At 36.1% G+C, this 12,876-nt stretch overlaps 1 protein-coding gene across 18 annotated transcripts; it reads left to right on the top strand.

Annotated features, from left to right (window-relative positions):
* Positions 1–5,173: 5,173 nt before the first annotated feature.
* Positions 5,174–11,897, top strand: LOC112184240. Of its 18 annotated transcripts, none has more exons than XR_005805683.1 (12): positions 5,174–6,346; positions 6,503–7,930; positions 8,082–8,172; positions 8,258–8,342; positions 8,445–8,604; positions 8,682–8,758; positions 8,837–8,890; positions 8,987–9,201; positions 9,346–9,658; positions 9,764–9,858; positions 10,100–10,221; positions 10,553–11,897. XR_005805683.1 is itself a non-coding variant. In XM_040513798.1 (4 exons), exons 1-4 carry the CDS (start codon positions 9,476–9,478, stop codon positions 10,677–10,679), a joined length of 555 nt encoding a protein of 184 aa, XP_040369732.1. In that variant the 5' UTR covers positions 9,217–9,475; the 3' UTR covers positions 10,680–11,897. The 18 variants fall into 18 exon arrangements, 1 of the variants encoding a protein (XP_040369732.1); XR_005805685.1 differs by having other exon boundaries at positions 9,764–9,843; XR_005805676.1 differs by having other exon boundaries at positions 9,764–9,886; positions 10,100–11,897.
* Positions 11,898–12,876: the final 979 nt, after the last annotated feature.

Consider the following 12,876-nt stretch of genomic DNA (forward strand, 5'->3'; position numbering starts at 1 on the left):
TCTCTTTTTTCTCTCTTGGCTGATACCTTCAGTATCAGAGAAAACTGACTGACCCGACCAGTACCCGTCTGACCCGACCCGAGTTTTCCGGCAAACTTCGACCACCTCCGGCGACGACCAATCCTTGGTCCTCATCTTGCCTCCACCACCTTTGAAGCTTTCTTGCGTCCTTGAGATCTTCAGAAGTGTAACCATGTCATTTTCTAGTTTAATTTTGGTTTTCTTTTCTTGTAAATCAAAACAGATTTTTGTTTTGTTATTTTGGATTTTTGAATTCTTGTTAGATTAAAGTTTGGATGTTAAAGATTGATTTCCAATCACCATGAAGCATGTTTTGTTTTAGGTTTTTCAGATTATAATTTTCGATTTCAAATATGTCTTGATTGTTTGTTGATTTTGTGCTTCAACCCCACATTTTATGTGTTCATGTTCTTTGGTGCGCAACTTAGAATTATAAGCATGTAATTGCATCCAAATTAAGATATGCTAGCATTCTAGGTCTTAATTTCTTAAGTGGAAGACCTATAATTTCTTAGGTAAATCAACAATGAGCTTTTGCATGATAAGATTAGCATTCTAACTTGCTGTCTTTGCTTAAATCAATCAAACTTCCACACGTTCGTAATGAGTTAATTGTGTTTTGTTAATGAATTGATCACTCACTAGCTTTGCATGATTAATAGGGTTGATTATAGTGCGTTCATCTAGTTAATCTAAATAAGGACTTTGTATGCGTTCATATCCGTTCTTGATTGATTTCTTTCTATGACATGTTTGATTCAAAATTTATGTTTGATAATCTACTTAACGTGTTAATGGTTGTTAATTATATCTCTACTTCCACTTTTATTCAGATTTGTTTCATCACTTGTATCATATTTAGTAGTTAGATTTAACTACAAACTCTTATAAGTTCCCTTATCTTGTAATTTTTGTAATTATATATTTTGTGAATAATACTTTTTTTTTTTAATGTTTTTGACAAGAAGTATACCCCAATCCTCGGCTTAAAACGATACCTTACTTACTCTTGACTACAATCTGATGCAGGGTTTTAAATTGGCACTCACTTTTAGCATATCATGCACCTCTTATTTATATAGATTGTTGCAGAAAGGGTCAAATCAAAGTTGAGAAACCAAAACCAACACCAGCTTTTCTTGAGAAATTATTAGATCCAAAAAATGGTTCAGAAAGCAAACTTTTTCGAGAGAATTTTAGAGTTTATAATTCGATGCTTTCTTTTACATCAATGAGAGCAACAATTGATCGTAAAATAAAATTGGATCAGGTCGTTATGTTTTTAAAATTAGTGGTCAAGTACATCATTTAATAGGGTTTGTATTACCTTCTGATGGACAATGTCGTAAATATGCTCAGTTGTATATATATGATACAAAAAATAAGATTTCAAATTGTATTAATGCTATTGATCCAGCTTATGTTAATCAAAATATTAAATCAGACATTGCTGCAGGACTTATTAAAATGTTTGATGAGATTAATGGATTAGTAAAAAATTTCAAATGATGAGAGATTAATTTCAAAATCATTTAACATTCCCAAGAAGCTGAAAGAAACCTTTAACATCCTCAAGAAGAAGAAGGACCAGGATAACGATGATCAGAATGAGGAGGAGGCTGCATCTAAAGAGATCATTTTCATTAATAGCTGCTAGAAAAGGCGTATTACATAAACTCCAGGAATTGGATCATGCATGTCTCTAGACCAAGCAAAACAAAATACCTGATTAACTTCGTTCATTAGTTTCATTATGCTCGTTTATTCAAAACGAGCCTACAAAGTAAGAAAAACAACCTACATCTATGTAGGCTACCCAAAAAAAAAAAACCCTAAATTGGGCCAAGGGTTAGGCCCAAAGAGACCCAAACCCTAGCCCAATTCAATACAGCAAATTGAGAAGGCCCTAGCCCACTGAAAAACCCTGGCACTCTAGCAAACTAATCGCTGCCACCATCTTTAAGACATGCATCATCTTCCCATCCGTTGTTGGCAACCACATGTAGAACTTTGCACCACTCTTCCAAGCCTTAAAGTTTGATCCAGTGAGCATCTGGATGTTATTCAGATTCAAATAGGTGATTCCTAGATAGCAAAACAAAAGAAAAGGTAAGTTTTATTTTTTAACAGTTATCAAAACAAGTTTTGTTCAAGGTGTCCTGCATGCATGTGTAAATTCTAAAGCAGTTCAAACAAGCACACCAGCAGAAAATAAAACATCTTGTAAAACAAAACAATACCAAAAGCAAATAATGCAATTTTAACCCCAAAATCTGTAGTCAATATCAAGTATCACTTTTATAGCAGAAAACATGATATTTTGAAATTTTTCTCAATCATTATGCCACAAGCAGTGAATTCAATTTATTCTAAAAGCCATCAACATCTTTATGACAGAAAAAAAAGTCCCTAGAATCCCAAGCTGAATCCAAAATCATGCATAATACTGCTTAACATATTCAACTATACAATTCACACTTCTTTGGAAGACAATATATGCACAGTTTAAAAAGCAAGCACAAGTTCTAGGTTTTTATTAAATCAATGAATTTTAACTAACAGTTAGACAATTGCTTTGTGCAACATGTCTTCTTAATTTTTTTAAATTCTTAGACCATGATGAAGTTTCTTTCAAAATTTCTTTCTTGAAAACAATTTATTGTCAGTCGAAATTTCTATTCCATCTGCAATTTTCACATAGCAACCATGTACAAGGAGATCAACTTAATCACATGACATATCAAACAATCACAGATTATCAAGCATAGAAACTTCACAGTGTGTAAAATAAACATATCAAAACATTAAGATTTTCACACACATATCCCAAAACCATCAGAACACAAAAACAATTTCTGGAAAAATAAGTTTCATCCGGTCACCATCTACTCTAGCCTAGGTGCACGCGGGGAATGCCTCTATTGTTCTTGTACATTACGATGATTAAAACATTCCAAATTTTAAAACCAAAATTTCCAGAAATCCTAACCTTGTTCATTCTTAATTTGTTGCAAAAATTTATTGCGGAAGCTTGAATTTTTATCTAAAAATAGCAATCGATTAGTTCGGCTTCTTAATCCGCGGTGATTAGAGTCTTGAATTCCATGGAGGACATAAAACATCCTCTGCACTTTCAATCTCGGATAGAAACTCTAATCCCCAAATTCTAATATGATCGTTAGAGTATAACGGTCACCTGTAGAGGAGTTTTGAAGGAGTTTGGATCCAAGTCAGCGCCCTGCGGGTTTGGGTTGAAGGTTTTTTTTTTATATTAATTTTGGCCCATTCGTGGCCTGTTTTCTGTAGTAAGGTTTTGGTTTGAAATCTTGTAGTTTTTGCTAAAATAAAATTTTGGTTCTCCCAAAAATTGATTAATTAAAAACGATTTATGTTTGTGAAAACCTAATGCTCTGATACCATATGTTATACTGAATGAGCGAACAATCCCAAGATCAATTCACAAGATCATAAACACACTGTAAATCAATCAACACCACATGAACCAAAATACACAGTTATGAGACTAACCTTCTTCAGTGTTGGGAGCCATTGCAGTAATACCAACGATCTTGACCACGAATACAAGTTGATCTTCTCCTCAGCTCTGGGATCAAACACATTTCTATGGAGCAGGTCTTAATGCTTTGTTATAGAGAGAGCAGGGACCAAACCACCTATTTATATTGGTTAATGATCCTAAGAATCCTCCCATAAAAGTGTTTCTTAGAAAACAAGTCACCAATAATAAGAAGCCTCATGCAACATTAATTCGGATTACAATTGTAACTGAACTAATGGATTTTTAACCTATGAGATGATATAATTGTCTCAATATATAGGTTTCTAGGTATTGTACTTGACATACATCTCCTATTTATGATCAAGGTTCTAATTCAATTTGAATACTGAATAATAGATGATGATAGGTCCACATTTGTTCTAACATGAAACAATCTTATTTTGTTCCAATTGTCCTCTGTCTCGGAAGAAAAATAAATAAAACATACATAATGAAACCAAACCAGGAAACAAAACGAAAACTAAAATAGAAGAAGAAAACCAAAAAAGTTCACTCCTACACATTTTTTTTGTTTGTTTTGACTTTGGCAAGGGGAACCCAAAGGCTTCCTAGGCCCAAGATAAACCCCTTCGGCGCATGTGAAATGCTCCAACCAAATTATTCTTACCATATATTTTTTTATTAATAATTATTCTTACTATACTAAGAGTAAATTAATACATCAAAACGGCACTTTCTTATTTTGTCTTAAAAAGAACGTAGGAACCTGCACAAAAAGAAAATAAATCTTACCCAAGAATCAATTTCATTATCAACAAAAACAGAAAGAAAAAAACATGCTCAGATAGGTTTTGCAGCCTTTGGACTTGGCCATATGTACATAGATAGTCCTGATCCCCTGGTCAGCTACTGACCAGGGATGATTTGGTCACTGACTGTCCGATTGAGATCGGACGGTTGACAGCTCTCATCTAAGATTTCATCACTTAGCTGTGAACCGTCCGATATCAATCGAACGGTCAGTGAACGGTCATTGACCAAATCATCCCTGGTCAATAGCTGAACAGAGGAATAGCTGACCAGGGGAACGAGATCGTGTACATAGAACATAGTCAAATATAAAGAAGTAGAAAAATGTCTTCAGTTCGGCTTCATTAAAACGTTAAAGAAACTAATACCACAAAGTAGGGCTGGGCATTTAGCCCGAAAACCCGAAAATCGGCCCGGAACCGGCCCGGGATCGGCCCAAACTGTCCGGGCTTTAAAAAAATAATTTTATAGTTTTACAAGGCCCGGCCCGAAAACATTACTAACGGTCCGGGCTCGGTCCTTGAAAATCAAAAAAATAAAAGCCCGAAGGCCCGAACTAATTATATATGACTCTTGTCTTCTTCTCTCTCTTCACTTTCTTCTTTTAGTTTTTTATTCTTTTCTTTCTTCTTTCTGACTCTTGTCTCCTTCTTCTCTCTCTTCACTTTCTTCTTTTAGTTTTTTATTCTTTTCTTTCTTCTTTCTGACTCTTGTCTTTTTCTCTCTCTTCACTTTCTTCTTTCTGGACTCGTCTTCTTCTCTCTCTTCTCTCTTCTCTCTTCACATTCTTCTATCTTCTTTCCTTTTTATTTTCCCGTCTCTTCTTACCTCCCTCCCCTTTTTTGTCCCATATTTTTCTTCTCTCCTTATCTTCTTCTTCTTCTTCTTCTCCTCCCCAGACTCTCCACTGTCTGTTCTTTTCTTTTCTTTTCCTTTCTCTCCCTAGTCCTCCTTCCCCATCAGATCAATCGTAGATAATGAGAGGATTCCTAATTCTTCTTTGTCTGTACTCAACCCCAAAATCGGAGGACGAATCCGAGTTTGAGCTTGATTTCATGAACCCAGACTTTCAATGGTGGTGGAAAGGTGCTTTGGAGCAAGATCTGCTCTCCAGATCTGTTTTTTTTTTTTTCCCCTTTCTTTTCCTTTTTACCTTTTGGGCCCGAAAAAACCCGAGGACCGGCCCGGTTTTTTTCGGTCCGGGCCTTTCCGGTCCTTAAAACTGAAAAACTAAAGTTGAGCCCGACCCGAAATATTCAGGCTCGGTCCCAGGCCTTACAAATTACATACCGGGCAGGGACCGTGCCCAGGCCTACCACAAAGCAGGTGGTGGATTTGGGGTCCAATCAAGGTCAAGAATCAAGTCGAAAAACAAATTATACTATATACGAAAGGCCGGTTAGGTGGGTACTGTTACTACTGTTCATAATGTCTTGAAAAGTCGCTTTTGCCCTTGCTTTTAGATTCATACCCTTTTGTCAGTTTCCAAACCGTGTTTCCAGATTCTTTGAAAAATATCTGGTTTTTGTCTTCTTTATCAAGTTCTAGATCGATCTGAACTTTACCCCAATTTTCAGTTATGCGATTTGCCCTTTCTGGAAGCATCCTTCTACACCGACATCTCTACACCGACATCAACTCTTCCAGACTATAAATTGAAATCAACTCTTCTAGATCGATCTGAACTTTACCCCAATTTTCAGTTCTGCTTCTGCCCTTTCTATTCGGTTTACTTACGGTTTTGTGGTTGGAGTCCTGACCTTGATATATCACCTCCACTTGATTTCTTCTTTCTTCTACAGTCCTGTAAACCATCTTTATCAATTATCAAGAACGATCGAGGAGAGAGAGAGAGAGAGAGAGAAATCGGTTGTGTTTCTTTGCTTTGCACGAAGAGATAGAGAAATAGAGAAATGGTGTGTTTCTTTGGTTTGCACGAAGAGAGAGAGAGAGATCGGAGGCAAATTCTCACGTCATCATCATCTGATATCGGAGGTTAGTTTCTCTTCTTGAAGTTTCAACCTTTATTGCTTTGGATCGTTCGTCATATTTTCATTTATTTTCACCATATAATGAACAAATATGTTGGTGAAACTTTTTCTGATGATCGATGTGATATTTGAGACTTACTGACCAATTCATATAATCCAGGCTGAATGTTGGAGATGGCAAGGAAACAAATCTTGAGCTATGCTCGAGGACAGTTCTACAGAGCCAATGCATCAAGTACCTTGGACCGATTAATTCCAAACCTTCTCCTAACTCCATTTACCTTCATCATATTCGCTGCATAATCAAATTTATACATATATCCGATTGTGTTATCTTTGTGTTTGAATGTTTCAGAAAGAAAGAAAAGCCTATGAAGTAGTAGTCAAAGATGGCAACTTAAGCTCATACTAATTGATTTCTGAAATTCTGCAATCTATAAAAAAAAAAATAAAAAAAATAAATAAAAAATAAAACCTCTTTTCTTTCTTCCTTTTGTTAATTAAACATCATAAGAGTAAAATTCTGGATATTACTCTGGGCTCAGTTTCTCCAGAGTTTGGCAATTAGCACAACTTTTTTGTTTTCTGGAATAGAGGCTGTATCAGTTTTACCTACATTGTTTGTTTTCTTTGTTTTGTGTGTTTTACTGGTTGTTTGTTAAAAATTTGTTGGGCTACTGTCATGTATGCTAGGGACACTTAACCACAGCTTTGTACTGTTATAAGTTCCTCAACCGAATCAAATGAGAGACAGATGGTGGGGCACTTTAAAGCACCCAAAAAATTGATCCGATTAAGGACAGCCTCTATAAGATCTTAAGGCACAGCCTCTATAAAATGAGAGGCAGATTGTAAGGCTGCTATAAGTTCCTTAATTGAATCAATTTTTTTGTACTTTAAACACTCATTCCATGGTTGTGGTTTTTGTTTAGAAGTCATCACTACTAGAATAATGCTAATAGACATCATGTCTTTAAAATCAGTTAAGATTTCAACTGATGTAAATTGTGTTTATAACATCGGTTCTAAAAAATCTGATTTCTATAAAATAATTAACATCGGTTCTTATGCTGAACTGATGTCTATACTTTTCAAACCAAATTTTAAAAAAACGCGGAAATGTACTAAGTTTAAAATTAAGGAAGCGGGAGCAAAATTTTCACTCCCTCCCAACACTTAGTCAGATTTCCACGACTGATTGACTAGGTTTTCCTCTACTTTTCCCCACACCAGCCGCGATACAGAAACACCGAGACTGACTTCCTCTTTCACCCACACCGCGACCGATCGTCCTCTTTCCCCACACCGCGATACAGAGACACCGCAACCGAAGTCATCTGTCGCCCCTGTCCAGTAACCGACGACCTCTTTCGCCTTCTCTGGCTCCGATGGCTTGATTTCCTCCTCCTGGTCCGCCTCCTTCTCTCTCATCTCTCTTTTGAAATCCAGCGAATCTCCCAATTGCTGAGATCGAGAAGCCGAAGCCGGAGCTGCAGTGGCCGTCTGTCCTTTCTCTTTCCACGGGCCTCCCCTTCTCAGCCCCTCTCTTCGACCGTCGAGGCGGCGACGGCCATCGCTCTCATCGACGGTAATTTGCTTGAATCTATAGTTTTCTGGGTTTGTGATTTCGTAAATTTGATTCATGCTTGTGCTCTCTTTAATTCTGATTCAATTTTCGTTACCCATATAACGGTTGGAAATAAGATTAGACTTTTGTATTTTTCTGAATGTGATTTTAGGCACTTCTGATGCAATTACGGCTATTAAGGAGCAAGAGAAGCAAATTAACGATTTTAGACAACATTAGTGGGATTATAAGAGACCTTCAAGGTACTTATCTAAGCTTTGACTAGTACTGAGTTGCTGAATTTTCAGTCCAGTGAACTTTAATAAGATATTTGGTGCTGTGTTTCAGATTGACGTTGTTATTGGGTCCACCGAGCTCCGGCAAGACGACGCTACTATTGGCTCTCGCCGGACGCCTTGGAACTGGTCTTCAGGTAGTGGTTTATCTTGCATACTCATGAAGTTTATGATAGTTGCTGATTTTGAGACTTCAGCTTCAATTAGTACTCATTTGTTTATGTTTGATCACTTTGAAGATGTCAGGTAGCACAACATACAATGGCCATGGCTTAAACGAGTTTGTGCCGCAGAGGACGTCGGCTTATGTCATTCAACAGGACTGGTTTGCGGCGGAGATGACTGTAAGGGAGACTCTTGACTTTGCATGACGGTGTCAAGGTGTTGGATTCAAATATGGTAAGGTTTGGGAAATGTGTACTGATTTGTGCATGGTTTGTGTTTGATGAAGTGTTGACATGAATGTTTGGTGACAGATATGCTAGTAGAACTAGCAAGAAGGGAAAAGATTGCGGGGATAAAACCCGATGGTGATCTTGATATATTCATGAAGGTACTTGTTCTTGCTACAGATGTTGATTCTTTTGAATATGTACTATGTAGTGATTACTGACGCAATGTTGTTTTCCAGTCATTAGCTCTTGGAGAGAAAGAGACAAGCCTTGTGGTAGAGTACATCATGAAGGTATTTTCTCGATTCCAGTTATTGAAATTCCTACTATGTTGTATCAAGATTTCTTGTTTTCATTCTCTTTCTAGTACTAACATATTTCTGACAAAGATTTTAGGGTTGGACATATGCGCTGAGACAGGATATTCTTTTGAGTTTTCTGATGCAAGCTTTCTCTGTCTTAGACACAATGGGATGTTTCTAACTTTCTATACTGACTAATTATTTAGTTAATTAGTTCCTTTTCGTTTTCTGTTTTCAGCAGTTGTTGCAATTCGTTTTCATGACTCTTGCTATGTCAAAATGACTATATAAGTGGACCATATGTAAGTGCTAACTTCGCCATCCGTTTTCCTGTTTGTTCTGTTTATGTCCCCTTTTAAATGCATTCTGGTAGTAAATGTTTGAATTTACTTATATTTATTTCTCTGCATCCTATGTACTTTTTGGTATGGATCATCATATTATAGAAACTCAAAGTCTGTTTAACTAAGCAAACAGATGATAAGTTCTCCAAGAACAGAGAAATTCTATTGAATCAAACCATGCAGCTTAAAAGAAAACAAGACTGATTTTCCAAAAGCTAAAGGCGGTTGGTAGATGCCTAGACTTGAAGTGGCATGGCATTTAATAAATTCAAATTGTAAGTTATTGATCATTGGTCTTGCACTTGTGGTGATTCTGTTGATCATTCTCATCACCAAACACCCAAAGAATTACCTATACCCAACATGCATAACATCTGGAGCAGCAGCTTTGGTGTTTTCAGCCTTCTACATCATGGTATGATATTGTCATGGAAATATTTTGGATCTTTAAGTTTTTTGTTTACTCCTCTTTATAAAAGTTGATATCCTCTCATTCCATGTTGATATCTGGGATATAAAGTACCTGTTTCTCCCTCTGCAATGGATTGGCATGAATGCTATGCTTGTCTACGTTATGGCAGCTGAAGGCATCTTTGCAAGGTTCATCAACGGGTGGTATTACAAGGACCCCCATAATACGCTAGTACATTTACATACCTTCATTCTTTTCCTACAATTACCATGTTAGATAGATTATTATCTCACCGAAACTCATTCGATACGACTGCTCATGCAGTCATGCTTGCTATACATAGCTGACTATGATTACTCGCATTCTCTTTTCCATTGAAGTGGTTTTATAGCTTTACTTTTCAGCTAATACTGATATGAGTAATATTTTTGCTACTTGTGGCAGATATATTGGATCCAGAAGCACATTTTTGTTGGGATTTGGCATTCAAGGAGAGTAGGCATTCTACTCTATGTAATCTTCGCAGAGATCTTGTTTTGGGGCATTGTCGCTGACATTTTGCATTGGTTGGGCATATATTGGAAGCTTTAAATTCTACTTTTAGCACTTTGTATTCATTGTAGTGAATCTTGGACTCTTGAACTACTTGTTTATGCCTTTATTTCTTCTAAACTCTGTGAAGAACTGCAGTAGCTTAAACTTTTAATTTTTAATTTTTCTCTGAGAATAAATAAATATATTTATATTTAATATTTTAAGTTACTAATTAGAACCTAATTAACAGGTTAAAAAGATAGCTTTAAAGATGACACCATTAACTAAAATAATGCCATGTAACGTGGAGCATTGTAGATTTTACCACTAATTGTTATGATATGGTTGTGCTCTGCGTTTTAGGGGTCTTTACCGAGCTTATTCAGCAGATGCAAGTAAAAGGTGCGCAAGTATGGGTTTCTTTGATGCCTCTCTTTATGGTCCTTTTCATGCTAGGGATAATTTGTTGATTGTCCAATGGTACTGCTAGATCTTAGCATATTATCATTTCTAGGAATTATGTTTGCTCTTGTTGTGAGATTGGAGTTTCCAGTGCTCTATCCTGGATATAGAACTTAGGGGACTATAAAACTGGCCTCTTTCTTATATGTTTGAAGTTTTGCACCAAGTTATTGCATGTCCACTTGGTTTTGGTTTTGAAATTTGAAATTGGCCTCTTTGACAGTGCCTTGGTATTGATAACATAGAGTTGAGTTCACCAAATGTTACTTGTACCGAGTCTACTCTCTGTCAAAATTCTGATTTTTTTGAGTGACCATTAAAGTACTCTATGGGTAATATGAGCTTAGACAATGCATTTCTGGTAGTTAATTTCCTCAATGCAGCTTTAGTCCTCATAGCTTAGTTAAATGATGACTAATGTCAAGGTTGAGTCAGTGGAATTTCAAACTTTCTAGTTGATGCTCATGCAATAAGATGAATGTAAATTGTCATGAGGGAATAACTGGTACATGTGGCTTTGATTCACGAATGATTGCAGGACCTTGTTAGTTTCTGGTACCGTGATAATCAACTCAAGTAAACTAGGATAATTTTTGTGCTTAAAATGATTATTTCCATGTTTCAACTTTCAAGGTAAAGAAAGTTGGTTGTTCTGTTCTATTCCAAATGAAGTAAACTATGCAGCTGAATTTGATAATATAAGATGGAAATCCAAATGTTCTGTTCAGGCTAATTCTTGACAATGATCAGGTCTAAACTATCCTTTGGAATGTGATAACATATAAGATGAAGTGCATGTTTATGCAAGCGGCATTTCTCTTTTTGCTGACAGCCATGATTTTATATGTTAGCCAGATAAGAAGGACAAGGATTTGGATCGGGCGAGTGAGAGGCAGGATCTTGAAGGAAAAGAGCTAAAGCAAGAAGCTACTTTGCATGAACTGGAGCTGGTTGCCGTCCATGCTCTTCATGAACTTGTTTCTTTAGTTCACAGTCATGTCAATGCTGCAGGGCAATATGATTTTGAGTAAGGCTAGATTTTGCTGACTATTTTGTAGTAGATGTAGTGATATCAGGATGAATTGTGAACAAATTATACGGCATGTAGTTATTGCAGTAGCGGTATCTTCTAGACTAGCCTTAAAGTAGGTTAGGGTTTAATTTTTGAAGCTACCTCAAGCTCTAATTTTGTATAGAAATTAATGCAATTCCCCAATATTTGAATTTCATGTTATTTGTGGATCAACTTTCTAGTACCAAATACAGCACGAAAGGGTATAAATATGGACATCAAGATATAAACGAAAACTGATGTCTAAAACAATTATGGACATCGATAAAAACACAAAACCGATGTCTACAATTAATATGGACATCGATATATAAACAAAAACCGATGTCTAGAGTAACTATGGACATTGATACAAACATAAAACCGATGTCTAGAATTAATATGGACATCGATGTATAAACAAAAACCGATGTCTAGAGTAACTATGGACATCGATATAAATACAAAACCGATGTCTAGAATTTAATATGGACATCGAGATATAAACAAAAACCGATGTCTAGAGTAACTATGGACATCGATCAAAGTAGAAAACCGATGTCTAGCTTATGAACCAGATGTAAAAATTTATTAGAACTGATGTGTAAAATATTATTAGACATTGTTTCTAAATCAGAAACAATGTTAAAATGGATAATTGTGTTGTTAGACTTATATTTCATTAAGCATCTAATGCCAAAATATGAAGGCTCGACAATAGATAAACACACCAAAATGGTGATCACATAAACGTTTTTACATCGGTTCTGAACCTTAAACCGATGTCTTGTGGCAAACTAGACATCAGTTGTGAACCGATGTCTTAGTTTTGGTGATCTTTAACATCACCCACTAAGACATCGGATTTTTTTTTTTAACATCAGTTGTGAACTGATGTCTATGAACTTTATTCTAGTAGTGCATTGACTGGAAAAGTCAAAGGACAAGCCATTTCTATGGAGAGCTCTAAGAGGAGTTTCCACAGTAATATACCCAAATGTATGCAATATCTACACCTGGAACTTACTGACTTAATTTTTGTCTTCCTATATTATCACGTAAAACATGCTCCATACATTATACATAGATCCCAATTCACCAACTTTATATTGCTCTTACTTTTGATATTCTTATATTATAATTTTGCTGTGAGCATGATATTGTAATCTATATC

The sequence above is a fragment of the Rosa chinensis genome, chromosome 2, assembly GCF_002994745.2.
Source record: "Rosa chinensis cultivar Old Blush chromosome 2, RchiOBHm-V2, whole genome shotgun sequence".
Lineage (NCBI taxonomy): Eukaryota > Viridiplantae > Streptophyta > Magnoliopsida > Rosales > Rosaceae > Rosa > Rosa chinensis.